Source organism: Oncorhynchus gorbuscha, linkage group LG16 (assembly GCF_021184085.1).
Source record: "Oncorhynchus gorbuscha isolate QuinsamMale2020 ecotype Even-year linkage group LG16, OgorEven_v1.0, whole genome shotgun sequence".
Lineage (NCBI taxonomy): Eukaryota > Metazoa > Chordata > Actinopteri > Salmoniformes > Salmonidae > Oncorhynchus > Oncorhynchus gorbuscha.
This window is the reverse complement of record NC_060188.1, coordinates 28,266,036-28,279,098: the sequence shown is the minus strand read 5'-3', so window position 1 is coordinate 28,279,098 and position 13,063 is coordinate 28,266,036. Positions and strand designations below refer to the sequence as shown.

General features: G+C 42.4%; 1 protein-coding gene across 1 annotated transcript; it reads right to left on the bottom strand.

The window, feature by feature from the left end:
• Positions 1 to 614: 614 nt before the first annotated feature.
• Positions 615 to 2,574, bottom strand: LOC123999998 (eukaryotic translation initiation factor 1). The gene is made up of 4 exons (XM_046306064.1): positions 2,401 to 2,574; positions 1,292 to 1,455; positions 1,110 to 1,211; positions 615 to 922 (listed from the first exon to the last, which is right to left on the bottom strand). The coding sequence occupies exons 1-4, from the start codon at positions 2,429 to 2,431 to the stop codon at positions 878 to 880; spliced, it is 342 nt and encodes a 113-aa protein (XP_046162020.1). The 5' UTR covers positions 2,432 to 2,574; the 3' UTR covers positions 615 to 877.
• Between the last annotated feature and the right edge of the window lie 10,489 nt (positions 2,575 to 13,063).

Sequence of the window (13,063 nt, the reverse complement as noted above, 5' to 3'; positions counted from 1 at the left end):
CCAAACTGTTGCCACAAAGTTGGAAGCACAGAATCATCTAGAATTTCATTGTATGCTGCAGCGTTAAGATTTCCCTTTACTGGAACTAAGGGGCCTAGCCCAAACCATGAAAAACAGCCCCAGACCATTATTCCTTCCCCACCAAACTTTACAGTTGGCACTATGCATTCGGGCAGGTAGCGTTCTCCTGGCATCCGCCAAACCCAGATTCGCCCATCGGACTGCCAGATGGTGAAGCGTGATTCATCGCTCCAGAGAATGCGTTTCCACTGCTCCAGTGTCCAATGGCGGTGAGCTTTACACCACTCCAGCCGACGCTTCGCATTGCGCATGGTGATCTGAGGCGTGTGTGCGGCTGCTCGGCCATGGAAACCCATTTCATGAAGCTCCCGACGAACAGTTATTGTGCTGACGTTGCTACCAGAGGCAGTTTGGAACTCAGTAGTAAGTGTTGCAACCGAGGACAGACGATCTTTACATGCTACTTGCTTCAGCACTTGGCGATCCCCTTCTGTGAGCTTGTGCGGCCTACCACTTCTCGGCTGAGCCGTTGTTGCTCCTAGACGTTTCCACTTCACAATAACAGCACTTACAGTTGACCGGGGTAGCTCTAGCAAGGCAGAAATTTGACGAACTGACTTGTTGGAAAGGTGGCATCCTATGACGGTGCCACGTTGAAAGTCACTGAGCTCTTCAGTACGGACCATTCTACTGCCAATGTTTGTCTATGGAGATTGGATGGCGTATACTCTATTTTATACACCGGTCAGCAATGGGTGTGGCCGAAATAGCCGAATCCACTAATTTGAAGGAGTGTCCACATAATTTTGGCAATGTAGTGTATCAGGACAAGGGGAGATGAGGCTGCTGAGAGCTTCTAGAATCCGTGGACCTTGAGCTGCTCCTCTTTCGCCAGGCCAATCTGGAAGTGGGATGATGGCAGAAGAGACATCACACAAAGGAACTCTGAACTCCAGTCACAGAACATTTACAGGTGTTTTCTATGAGAGCCACCTGTAGGGGCCATGACAGATGGCCACTTACTCCATACTTGTGTGTACTATAAGCTCGGTGCAATGTGCTATAGCAGGGACAAGAGTCAAACCTACCTCAATCAGAAACGTGCAGATATTCTTGCGCTGGTCACCTTGCAGCTGAATCACTTCCCCATACTCTGGGTGCTCAATCACTGTCCCATTGCAGGCAAATTTCTGTTGACAAAGCAGAACTAGTCAAACAAGACATGGACCTTTTTTTAGTTTACCACCTAGTGTAAACTGCCATAACATACCTTCTTAAAGGCCTTGACTAGCTTCTTCTTATCATAGTCGATGGCTATGCCCTGGACCGTGGTCAGAGTCTTCCTGCCGTTACGCTGCTGGATTCTTATGTGGATGTAGTCGTCAGTCCCAGATGGGAGTCTGTCATTACCCTTAGTTGCATCAGCAAATGGGTCTGTGGGGAGAACACCATTTTAAAAACAAATCAAGTTACTTAAGACAAAAATAGAGTTCAAAAGAAGCAACCTAAAGTGATACCTAAAATGTCACTATTTTGTTTGACCTAGATAACAAAAAATACAGGCCGATAAACTGGTGATGTAACGTCCTATCCACAAGTCTCAGGCCCAAGCAAAACGCTGCTCAGATGATGGTTCACAGACTAGTACATGGAAATGTAGGTGTTTGATAAATCCCCCCCCCCTCGGGTGACTAATTTACGTGGGGGGGGGGGGGGGGGTCGTGACACATGGTGAGAGAAAGCAACATTTCACGGTCCAGATAGCCAATCATTCCGGCAAAACACAATAGACAGAACTAGCTGAAATTTCGAAATGACAGCATGATTGGAAATACGACAGTAGGGGGAATATCATTAGATCTAGCTATTTGTCTGAACTATTTATAATTTCACTTCCTGGAAAAAAATGTATCAGACAGATTGAGCAAATAGTTACATTTATACTCGGGCCATTGTTGACACTGTGCCAGAAAAACAACCGGCAGAAACAATTTGCTAAGCGAATAACGTTAGATATTGTACGTTGATTAATGTGTCCACAATACAGACTAATTTGATATAACGGCTACAAATCCGTGTTGGGACCAAACGTTAAACAAGGACATTAACTTCGTCTGAAGATGTCGATAGGTGTTAGTCAACGTAAAAAAATAAAAAAACACACCTGGCATTCTATTAATAACTTTTTGCAATCTGAAGGGAATGTTCTCGACATAACTAACCAGATGTTTTATGAAGAGATTTATTTACAATTTATGATTAAAATCAAACGTTATATTTAGTTGTAACGTCGTCAACATGTTTGCAAATGCTAGCTAACATTACCAACAGCCATTCCCCCCGCTAATCACGTTAGCCGAGATGGTTGAAATGTCTTACCGAAAGTTTGGAGGTTCTGGATAGCGGACATACGATAAGATTGACTTTGCTTTCGGATGATAACTGGCTAGCGATCGACGAGGTCTGCCGAAAATCTGTTTTTCTTTTAATCTTCCTTGACACGGGGACGAAGGTTTAGTCGGCTGACCGGCTTTCACAAAATGGACATCGTTCAGATTACAAGGTGGTACACAACCTTTTACAGCGCCTCCCCGAAACCACCGTCACCGACGTTTTTGACGTACGTATGGACGTGTGCTACGCCACCCTATTTTACTGGAAGGATGACATATTATTTTCGTATTTCTGTGGGGAAAATATCCACTAGGCTGCATAAAAAATATAGCACAAATATCTAAATTAAATGTGGAGACCTTAGCTAACTCCAAGGTAGAGTTCTATGAATATGGGAACTTTCCTGGAGTCATTGGCTGTATTTAGGGTGACCAGACGTCCCCGTTTTCCGAGGACAGCCCCCGGCTGAAGCTGTCCCCGTTTTTAACTGTGCGTTAAAAACAGACCGCAATGTGAAATAGTTTACTTGGCAAGAAAGACCGGGCAGCAGAGCCTACCGGTTGACGTATCAATCGCGTTGTGCTTGTTTAGGCCAACAGAGGGGGCTGCTCCCTATAGCAGCTTCATTCACTCTTCTTCTTCTACTAACTACTTGCTCGCGATAGTTTTAGAGAAAAATGCTGTGGCAAACTCAGCCAGAAGCTAGCAAGTATCAAGTCAATCCACAACATCACCACAAACGTCTTTTCAAGTCAAACAATCGTTTGAGATACCAGCTAGTGATGTTATAATGTCACAATTTATTATATAGATAGATGATCTGCTGTATAAGGTTTTAAATAGGTTATGCTAGCGAACACTAGCTCTGTAGACTAAGTTAGCTAGCTACTGTTATTGCTATTTTGAAAATATGATAATATTAAATGAATGCACAATTAATTCGGAGAATATTTTTGTAGATTACAATTTTAATGGTTTGGCATAAGTGTTGTGAACATATATTTAGAAATGTTCATGGATAATCCAATTTGTAAGTCGCTCTGGATAAGAGCGTCTGCTAAATGACTTAAATGTAATGTAAATGTAACATTAGCAGTGGAGAGGAAGGAGAGGAGGAAGAAGCGTGAAGGAGACTGGAGGAAAAGTAAAGATAAGGTTACAGAGCCTGACAATTTATTATTCCAAACAATGTTTTAGAGATGAAATACAAAAATTAGGAAAGCAAATGGGAATCTGTTAACCAAAGTATTTTATCTAATAGTATGCTATTTATTGATACAGATTGGAGAGGAAGGAGAATGAAAAAATAAGGGAGTAAAAAGAGTGAAGCAAGGAGAGTGTAGAAGAGTGAGGTGGAAAGGTGAAGAGAAGGAAAGGAAGACGAGTGAAGAAAAGAGCAGGAGAAGAAAAAGTTAGGAGAGTAAGAAGAGTGACACGATGAGAGTGAAGAAGAACAGACAGGAGATACAATGACTCTTTCCAAGAAACGGAAATGCACTGTTTATGAAAAACATGATGAGAGAATTTCCATTTATACACTCAGGTCAAGACGGTAGAATGGTTAACTGCATCCTTTGTAATTCCCCTCTTTCAATTGACAGCCGGAGAAGAATGGCAGTGGTAGAACATCAGCAGACGAAAAAGCACAAAGCCTCTCTGGTTGCCCGTGTTGGTATGCCCTCTGTCACCACATTCTTCAAGAAGGTAGAGCCTTCCCAAGAAAAATATGGTTTAGCTGTGCAGGGGGTGTCTTTGCATACTACACTATGCAACACAATCATAGTTACAGATCTATGGACTGCATAGCACAACTGACACAGAAGCTTTACGAGCCAAAGTTTACATGTGCTAGGACAAAATGTGACGCCATAGTGAGTAACGTGTTAGCAACATGGGCAACTACTTTGGTAACAAAGGACCTAGACCAGGTTGAATTTGTGTCCCTGTCCATTGATATGTTCAATCATGGACTTGTAAAGTTGCTGTCAATAGTAGTCAGATATTGTAAGATATATGGTGGCAACACATCTGTGGAAACAAAACTGCCTGATTTTGTTGAATTGAGTGGAAAAACAGCAGAGGAAATTGCAGCTGAGGTCTTGGTGGTCATCCAAAAATGTAACCTGGAAAACATTCTCTGCAACCTCTGCGTGAAGAGATCCAGAAGGCAGCAGTCACACTGCAGGAAAAATGCCCCAATGTGACCATCAATGACGATGCATTGTGTGACAAGGTTACTGGCCAGCAAGAGTTCCTAAAGGGGGGATCGCTTGAAAAATGGAAAACATCTGAGGCACCACTTAGTCAGAGATGGAGCACGGTGGTTACCCACTTCAAGGAGAATGACATCCCACACACTAACCTGGCTAGATTATTTTTTTATTTCACCTTTATTTAACCAGGTAGGCTAGTTGAGAACAAGTTCTCATTTGCAACTGCGACCTGGCCAAGATAAAGCATAGCAGTGTGAACAGACAACACAGAGTTACACATGGAGTAAACAATTAACAAGTCAATAACACAGTAGAAAAAAGGGGAGTCTATATACAATGTGTGCAAAAGGCATGAGGTAGGCGAATAATTACAATTTTGGAGTGATAAATGATCAGATGGTCATGTACAGGTAGAGATATTGGTGTGCAAAAGAGAAGAAAAGTAAATAAATAAAAACAGTATGGGAATGAGGTAGGTGAAAATGGGTCGGCTATTTACCAATAGACTATGTACAGCAGCAGCGATCGGTTAGCTGCTCAGATAGCTGATGTTTGAAGTTGGTGAGTGAGATAAGAGTCTCCAACTTCAGCGATTTTTGCAATTCGTTCCAGTCACAGGCAGCAGAGTACTGGAATGAAAGGCGGTCAAATGAGGTGTTGGCTTTAGGGATGATCAGTGAGATACACCTGCTGGAGCGCGTGCTACGGATGGGTGTTGCCATCGTGACCAGTGAACTGAGATAAGGCGGAGCTTTACCTAGCATGGACTTGTAGATGACCTGGAGCCAGTGGGTCTGGCGACGAATATGTAGCGTGGGCCAGCCGACTAGAGCATACAAGTCGCAGTGGTGGGTGGTATAAGGTGCTTTAGTGACAAAACGGATGGCACTGTGATAGACTGCATCCAGTTTGCTGAGTAGAGTGTTGGAAGCCATTTTGTAGATGACATCGCCGAAGTTGAGGATTGGTAGGATAGCGTCTGTTGTCATGTGCTTATCTGGAGGTAATGCACCAGTCGAGAGAGTGTTCTCCCAAATGAATGATCTATGGACAGCAGCAAGAAATAGGTTCACTGTTCCTACCATCAAGGCTGTGCTTATTGTGATGACAAACTTCAACCTCCCCTGCCAGGAGTTCATGGAGAACCTGGCCAAAGACAGCAATCCTGAAGAAAATACATTCTTCTGAGAAACATACAGATTAGGTTGGTATAAGTATATTATGTAGTTACCAATCTCATCAGCATCTTATTTCTTTATTATGTTGTTAAGTATTTCACATATACTATTGTCTCTTTTTTCAATTTTGCTCATGTTCTCTTCTGCTCTTATTCTAGCAGGACCACTGAATGGCTGTTCAGATCAGACAGTTCTGTCTTGTCTATAGTGTTTCTGTAGTGTAGTTTTCTCTGTATCACAATGTGCCTATTAGACTAAACACATGAAACTGGAATTGTCCCCCTTTTTTATTTAATATATAATAACATTGGATATTTTTTCATTTCAGAAATCTGGTCACCTTAGTATAGATGGATGTCATATTCCCATCAATCAATCAATGACATGTATTTATAAGGCACTTCTTACATCAGTTGATGTCACAAAGTGCTGTACAGAGACCCAGCCTAAAACCCCAAACAGCAAGCAATGCAGGTGTAGAAGCACGGTGGCTAGGAAAAACTCCCTAGAAAGGCCAGAACCTAGGAAGAAACCTAGAGAGGAACCAGGCTATGAGGGGTGGCCAGTCCTCTTCTGGCTGTGCCGGGTGGAGATTATAACAGAACATGGCCAAGATGTTGAAATATTCATAGATGACCAGCAGAGTCAAATAATAATAATCACAGTGGTTGTAGAGGGTGCAACAGGTCAGCACCTCAGGAGTAAATGTCAGTTGGCTTTTCATAGCTGATCATTCAGAGTATCTCTACCGCTCCTGTTGTCTCTGGAGTGTTGAAAACTGCAGGTCTGGGACAAGGTAGCACGTCCGGTGAACAGGTCAGGGTTCCATAGCCGCAGGCAGAATTGTTGAAATTGGAGCAGCAGCACGACCAGGTGGACTGTGGACAGCAATGAGTCATCAGGCCAGGTAGTCCTGAGGCATGGGCCTAGGGCTCAGTTCCTCAGAGAGAGAGAGAGAGAATTAGAGAGCATACTTAAATTCGCACAGGACACCGGATAAGACAGGAGAAATACTCCAGATTTAACAGACTGACCCTAGCGCTTTCAACCAAGAAGATGCTGCATTGTCATAATTTCAACAGCAGTGCTTCATAATTACCTCAAACAGAATGGCTTCCTAGATATTCGTATTAAAGATGAGGATGGTCCAGATAGATGTTCCCATGGTTGAGGCAGACAACAACACAAATGGACTAGCCTGCAGAGATGCTTTTGCAATGCAGCACTTCTCACAAAGATAGCTCAAGTGATTGAAGCAAACAATAGCCATGGATTCACAAATGGAAATATCGGGACCCCAAACTGGTGCTGGTTTGAGAGGAACATTGGTACTGCTGCTGCTTCATTTTTCTCTCCTCCTTCATAGACAACTCAACATGAAGGGTGTGCATCTTCATATCATGCTCTTCTTTTAAATACAATCGTTTTTCACTCATGAAACTAATGTATTTAGCACCAGTTTCTCATTCATGCTCAGCCTCTTTGTCTTTGTCCTGCTGCCCATGTTAGTGACACAATCTTCCCTCCTGGCTGCTGCAGATGTAATGAGCTGAGTGCAAGAGATGACTGACAAAATTGCATATTCCAAGTCCAATGATGACACTTGTTGAATGAATATCCTACCAAATGAGGATTGGAATGGTCCCCCATCTGAACTGTCAACGGCTGAGTTTAGACAAGCAATTATGATATTTTTTCCACTAACTGGTCTTTTGGCCAATCTGTCTCTGGTATCTCCAGCCTTGAAAACCATCCATACAATCAACAGCTTTTGTCTTCTTTAAATAGATTTTTATGTTTTTCCACAGGACCTTAGAAAGACAAAACAATATATACGTAACACAAATATAAAACGCAACATGCAATAATTTCAATGATTTTACTGAGTGACAGTTCATATTAGGATATCAGTCAATTAAAATAAATTCCATAAACCCTAATCTATGGATTTCACATGACTGGGCAGGGGCGAAGCCATGGGTGGGCCTGGGAGTGCATAGGCCCACCCACTTGGGAGCCAGTCAGGCCCAGCAAATTAAAATGAGTTTTTCACCACAAAATGGCTTTATTACTGACAGAAATACTCCTCAGTTTCATCAGCTATCTGGGTGGCTGGTCTCAGACGATTCCGCATGCGAAAAAGCCAGATGTGGAAGTCCTGGGCTGGCGTGTTCTGCGGTTGTTAGGCCGGTTGGACTTAATGCCAAATTCTCTTAATGCCAAATTCAATGACGTCGGAGGTGGCTTTTAGGAGAGAAATTAACATTACATTCTCTGGCAACAGCTCTGGTGAACATTCCTGCAGTCAGCATGCCAATTTGCGAGTTCCGTTAAAATTTGAGGCATATGTGGCATCGTGTTGTGTGACAAAAGTGCACATTTTAGAGTGCATTTTATATTCATAAGCAAAAAGTGGCCTTTTATTGTCCACAGCACAAGGTGCACCTGTGTAATGATCATTCTGGTTAATCAGCTTCTTGATATGCCTCACCTGTCAGGTGGATGGATTTTCTTGGGAAAGGAGAAATGCTCACTAACAGGGATGTAAACAAGGGGAGGGGGGGATATTTTATTTCAGCTCATGAAACATGGGACCAACACAATATATGTTGCGTTTATATTTTTGTTCAGTGTAGAAATTATTTTAGTAAGTATGTATGATATGGTTGTGTTAAATAAATTTCTGTCACACAGAACATTTACAGAACATTTAGGCCTCACTGTGTTGTGTTACACAAGAAAATGAACATTTCAAAGTGACACTGATTTGTAAAATGGGCCAACAATACAGTATTTTACCTGAAGTTGTTATAGTGTCCTTTTTGTTTACTATTTCATTTGAGTTGAATTCATTACAAATGGTAGTCAAGGTATTATTTTTGTTTTCTGTTGATGAATCATGCTGTTTGTTCTCGATAATTGGGTGGTTTGAAACAATTCGCTTCAAGAGGATTTTTTTTAAAGTCACTGAAATCCTTTGAACGTTTTCTTTTACCTCTGTCTATTGTTTTGTTTAGGTGACCTGTTCCAATTCCACACAATGCTTATGTGTTAGTGTCCCATCCTTGTTTTAAAAAAATCATCCTCAGGTCAGCACCAAGTACACATTGTTAATCTAATCAGACTTCACAAAGATGAACTGGTTATTCCTTACTTACCTTAGTCTGGGACTCCCTAGTGTAGAACTAATTAAACTGAAGTTAAGCAACGTCTCAGAAAGCCATTTATTTTTTCTGGGTTAATTTAAGTAGAATTAGCCTAGTCCTAAATTAAACTCTGTCCATGAAACCCCACTACATGTCTAATTTCAAGCAATTAGCTGCAGGCTTAAAGAAACATTCAATCATATACTTTGCATAGAAACCCAAATAAAAGCATGTAGATACTGTATAGAAAGATGTGTGTGTGTGTGTGTGTGTGTGTGTGTGTGTGTGTGTGTGTGTGTGTGTGTGTGTGTGTGTGTGTGTGTGTGTGTGTGTGTGTGTGTGTCATGTTCTTCTTTGAGATTGGTTTGGCGGAGCGCATCCAACTTTTAGGTGCATACACTGCCACCTACTGTACTGGAGTGTGAGGCCATTCACAGCCTGTCTACACTAAATTCTGGTGATACAAATTTGGGAAAAAGGAAAATGACCCTGCCAACAACTAGCCCTCTCTAGAACCCCCCCCGCCTGTCTAATCCTACTCCTGACTAACGGTCTGAGAGGACAGTAAAATACCACTCAACACCCCCTGCAAATCTTCTGCAGTAAAATGCCTTCCCAAGAACTTCTCTGCAGCTGCCACCACAACCTCTATTTTCAGTGATTTACGTTCCATTTCTGCAGTACAGTTGACAACCATGGCTATGAATGCTAAGAAACCCACCTTACTGAAGCACATATTATTCCCATCCCTCTCTATTGGTCTCTGCCTACTCACAGGAATCCTCTTAGTATCCCTCACTCTGTAACCATCTTCCTCTACCACTCTCTTCACCGCTTCGGCAGACAACACTTTCTGTACTACTGTAACCCTGGCAACCTCAACCTGCTTTTCTCTCACCAGACACCTCCGATCTCCAGCCCCATGGGCACCCTCACAGTTTACACACACAACTTTCTCCACCGATACTACACATTCCTTCATCTCATACCCTCCTGCACACTTCTTACATCTAGGAACCGCTATCCTATACACTACTGCAACATGACCATAAGCTTGGCACCTAAAACGCCTAACACATCCTACCTTGACCTTTTCGGGCAAAGACTCTGCATCAAAACTCAGCAGGACAGCCAATGTCTTCTCCGTTTCACCACGCTCTCCACCGGGTCTGCGTCACATCAAATGGCGGGTGTCACAGACACCGGGAGTCTTCAATTTCAGTTGATCCTCCTCAACACTTAATGCCCCCCACCCCCCCACCTGTTATCACTCTTTTCAACAGCGCCCTGCTCACAGTTCTAGCCCATAGCCGTGTGGTCCGGAGGAGCCCGCTCCCTCTGGACAGAAGAAACTCAATAAATCATCAGGAGTTCATTTCGCGTTACTTTCACCAACTCAACAGTACCCAACCTTCTGGATCAACCAGAATATAAGGATCCATTCTCTCCACAAATTTCACTCCCATTGGGCCAGAATCATCCTTTTCATCATTGGGAAAAGGCACGAACTCGGCGATCCTCACCGCAGGTACTTTATCCTCACCTTCGTCAGGTTCCATCTCTGAACTACTGGAGCACGTATCCTTCTTTTTTCACTTTACGCCCGTCGCCAACTGTGTCTCATCCTTGCTAGAATGGAGGTTTAAAAACGACAGCTGCATATTAGAAGTCTTCACAGGTCCAAGTTCTGATATGGACCTGAGGCTTTCCAACCAGGACCCGATATGCATTAATCAAAAATGTAAATATAGAGACCCGTTCCAAATGGACCTATGGACAACTAGACCTGTTCCGTATAGACCTGGTTAGATACAGACCCAATCCCATTAGAGTGAGGGAAGCAGCAGAAAATGCATTTTTTAAGCTACTTTATTAACCAGAGCTGATAAATCGCGAGAGGAGGAAGAGAGAGGTGCAGGCAGGGGAGGGGCCATCCTGTCAGCCAGTGATACTGGGAGCAGGGAGGGAGAGATGAGATACAGCAAACAACCAAGCCGACTCACGCTATTTTAGACTAATAGCTGCCATAGTTAGGTTATTTATCATCAAATATGATTAAGTAGTACCTGTCTTGACTGCATCAAACCAGAAGAAGCTTGTTAAGTTAGCTAGCTAGGCTAATTGAGGGTGCAGTGCATCTGCTTTCTCATCGTACAGTTACAAATAACAACAATTCCATTCAGAATATTAAGTAGAAGCCTACCTGTTGGCTCTTGGTCGTTATAGCCTATCCTTATAATTCAACTTTAATTCCATCATTTTAATTCCATCTTCCATTAATTAGATATCTCCTAACTTTTGCCACAGAGGATCTGTGACGGTAGCCTTTTGCCACGTTGATTACTTATGATTGGCCATCAACAAGCTACATGCGCCACACTCCGCTCTTGTGAAAAGCAAGAGCAGCAGCATATATCATAAAATGTCTCTCTTTCGCTCTACTGTAGCGGTCGTGTTTGGACCTGTACAGGCCCTTCCCGACAAGTCAGTTCAAATTACATATACCCGAAACCCGTGACAATCATATCAGATCTGACCCAGACCCGTGACATTATTTCCCGAATCGGGTCTCGGGTATTCGGGTACAGGTGGATCCGTGAAGACCTCTACTGCATATGCATATTAGCCAACACAGCATATCCTACACATATAGCATAACTTGCAATATAATCTTCTCTAAAAACAGCTGAGCAAAATGTATAGCTTACAATGTGCTCTGCAATATGATGACCAGGATTTGATTCTAAACCGGATGAGTTCTCAAATGTCAGCAGTTTCCCAATACCATGGTCGGCACGCATAATGTTGGATGCATTATCATTTAAGGTATGGAGAATGATAAAGGGTCTGCAGGATTACAGAAAAAGCATTTGGGAAATGAATGTTGAAGTTTCAAATACAAAATGTTCAGTGAATGTGAATATATTTAGTGGGTTTAAATGATTAGCCTAACTTTCCAACTAACCTAAAAGTTGACAGTGCCAAATTCTTGCCAATCCATTATTCTACTACTATGACAGAGTGTTAGGCATATTGTCCATAATGTGCAAAATAGCAAAGGTGTCTCAGGCAGTATATAAAGTATCTACAGTTGAAGTCGGAAGTGTACATACACCTTAGCCAAATACATTTAAACTCAGTTTTTCACAAATCCTGACATTTAATCAGAGTAAAAATTCCCTGTCTTAGGCCAGTTAGGATCACTTTATTTTAAGAATGTGAAATGTCAGAATAGTAGTAGAGAGAATGATTTATTTCAGCTTTTCTTTATTTCATCACATTCTCAGTGGGTCAGAAGTTTACATACACTCAATTAGTATTTGGTAGCATTGCCTTTAAATTGTTTAACTTGGGTCAAACGTTTCAGGTAGCCTTCCACAAGCTTCCCACAATAAGTTGGGTGGATTTTGGCCCATTCCTCTTGACAGAGCTGGTGTAACTGAGTCAGGTTTGTAGGCCTCCTTGCTCACACACACATTTTCAGTTCTGCCCACAAATTTTGAGGTCAGTGCTTTGTGATGGCCACTCCAATACCTTTTTCCACAACCTTGGGAGTATGCTTGGGGTCATTGTTCATTTGGAAGACGCATTTGCGACCAAGCTTTAACTTCCTGACTGATGTCTTGTGATGTTGCTTCAATATAGCCACATAATTTTCCATCCTCACGATGCCATCTATTTTGTGAAGTGCACCAGTCCCTCCTGCAGCAAAGCACCCCCACAACATGATACTGCCACCCCCCGTGCTTCACAGTTGGGATGGTGTTCTTCGGCTTGCAAGTTTCCCCTTTTTTCCTCCAAACATAACAATGGTCATTATGGCCAAACAGTTCTAATTTTATTTCATCAGACCAGAGGACATTTCTCCAAAAAGTACAATCTTTGTCCCCATGTGCAGTTGCAAACCGTAGTTTGCAACTGCACATTAAAAATAAAATAGATTCACTGTTGCTATAGAAGTCATTCCAAAGGGTAGGTTTAACAGAGCAAATTAAATGTGATCATACTTTATCCCGCATCATCAACAATGCTATTTAGTGCTACATCGCATTTGCAAAGTCATCAACAGCTATTGTTTCAATTCAACCCAGAAGTCAACTAAAAATAGACA

What these genes read in the sequence shown, in the direction of transcription:
- LOC123999998 (XM_046306064.1), bottom strand. Translation starts at nt 2,431, where the DNA reads ATGTCCGCTATCCAGAACCTCCAAACTTTCG. An exon ending in CCAGAACCTCCAAACTTTCG is followed by an intron (nt 1,456 to 2,400) that starts GTAAGACATTTC and finishes TTCTCCCCACAG; the next exon opens with ACCCATTTGCTGATGCAACT. An exon ending in TCTGCACGTTTCTGATTGAG is followed by an intron (nt 923 to 1,109) that starts GTAGGTTTGACT and finishes TCCCACTTCCAG; the next exon opens with ATTGGCCTGGCGAAAGAGGA.